The following is a 1,589-nucleotide window of genomic DNA, read 5'->3' on the forward strand; positions in this document are numbered from 1 at the left end:
CGACAAGCAGAAGACGGCATACGAATCGCGTGATATTCTTAGAGGTTCGCGATTTGATAAATTTGTCAAATTTTTGTCAAATTTTAGGCAAAAAGTTATCTTATATGCGTTATACCGACGTTATAGGATGACGACGTGGCGGCTGTTAAAGAAGGCGCGCTGAGTATTCATCGTCTTCGTCGTTGCATGGACGATCCTCACGCTCGCGAGATCACGACACTGAAGATGGAGATTCAACAAATCATGAAGGGCAATTACGACTACTTCATGCAGAAGGAGATTTTTGAACAACCGGAATCGGTGGTGAACACTATGAGGGGTCGTTTGAATTTTCAAGATAACTCAGTCACTTTAGGCGGAATTAAAGTAACTCTTGCAAACGATTTTTCGCAAGTGTTTAAAAAAAAGAGTCTAATAATGAATAGAATACCTTTCTTTCAGGATTACATTCCAGAGATCAAAAGATGCAGACGTCTTATGCTAATCGGTTGCGGTACGAGCTACCATTCTGCCATAGCTACGCGACAGCTTCTCGAGGAACTGACAGAATTGCCTGTGATGGTTGAGCTCGCATCCGATTTTTTGGACCGCAACACGCCAGTCTTTAGAGACGACGTCTGCTTCTTTATTTCTCAATCGGGTAAGACTTGCGACGAAACTATTAATGCAGAATTACATATAATAAAATGGAAATGTGATAAATAAGCAGATGAGAAAAGAGATTTATAAGAATTTGACAAATAATACCTCTTTAATACGACTGAAAAATTACTGGGTTGCGATTGAGTATTATTGTATTTCTTGTAATGGCAATAGGTGAGACGGCTGATACGTTAATGGCACTACGTTATTGTAAAAGTCGTGGAGCTCTTATTGTTGGTATAACTAACACAGTCGGAAGTAGTATCTGTCGTGAATCTCATTGTGGGGTGCATATCAATGCTGGTCCCGAGATCGGTGTAGCAAGTACTAAAGCTTACACCTCGCAATTCATCTCTCTCGTCATGTTTGCACTAGTAATGAGTGAGGACAGAATCTCTCTTCGCGCGAGACGTTTACAAGTACGTTATTCAATATTTTTTACTTTTTTTTTCTTTATACTTAAACTTATACGTATTTTTATATTTTTAGTAAAATATAATTAATTAAATCTTATATACGCATATTTTCTAGATTATCGAAGGATTGAAAAATCTCGGAAATCTTATTCGTGAAGTATTGAAACTCGATGAGAAAGTTAAAGAGTTAGCCAAGTCTTTATTCCAACACAAATCCCTGTTGATTATGGGTCGCGGATATAATTTTGCTACGTGCATGGAAGGTGCACTCGTAAGTAGGCGATAAAAAAGTAATAAACCTCTTTGCAATTAATGTTGCTGTAATCAACTCTTACATATACTTGCAGAAAGTAAAAGAATTGACATATATGCATAGCGAAGGAATTATGGCCGGTGAATTGAAACATGGTCCGTTAGCCCTCGTTGACGATTCCATGCCGGTAATTATGATCGTAATGAGAGATCCAGTGTACGTGGTAAGTTTAAATGAGTAAGTTTAATATTCGAGAGAGCGAGAGCGAGAGAGAGAGA

The 1,589-nt window shown here is 38.2% G+C and overlaps 1 protein-coding gene across 1 annotated transcript; it reads left to right on the top strand.

Moving 5' to 3' along the window:
* Nucleotides 1–8: 8 nt before the first annotated feature.
* On the top strand, nt 9–1,563 carry LOC105461935 (glutamine--fructose-6-phosphate aminotransferase [isomerizing] 2-like; the record flags this gene model as incomplete). The annotated part of the gene is made up of 6 exons (XM_011708458.1): nt 9–44; nt 127–366; nt 442–640; nt 817–1,061; nt 1,174–1,329; nt 1,406–1,563. Coding segments are annotated over 6 exons (1,023 nt in total), but the record flags the coding sequence as incomplete, so codon positions are not given.
* Between the last annotated feature and the right edge of the window lie 26 nt (nt 1,564–1,589).

The sequence above is a fragment of the Wasmannia auropunctata genome, unplaced genomic scaffold (genome assembly GCF_000956235.1).
Source record: "Wasmannia auropunctata unplaced genomic scaffold, wasmannia.A_1.0 LD274640.1, whole genome shotgun sequence".
In the NCBI taxonomy this organism is placed as follows: Eukaryota; Metazoa; Arthropoda; class Insecta; order Hymenoptera; family Formicidae; genus Wasmannia; species Wasmannia auropunctata.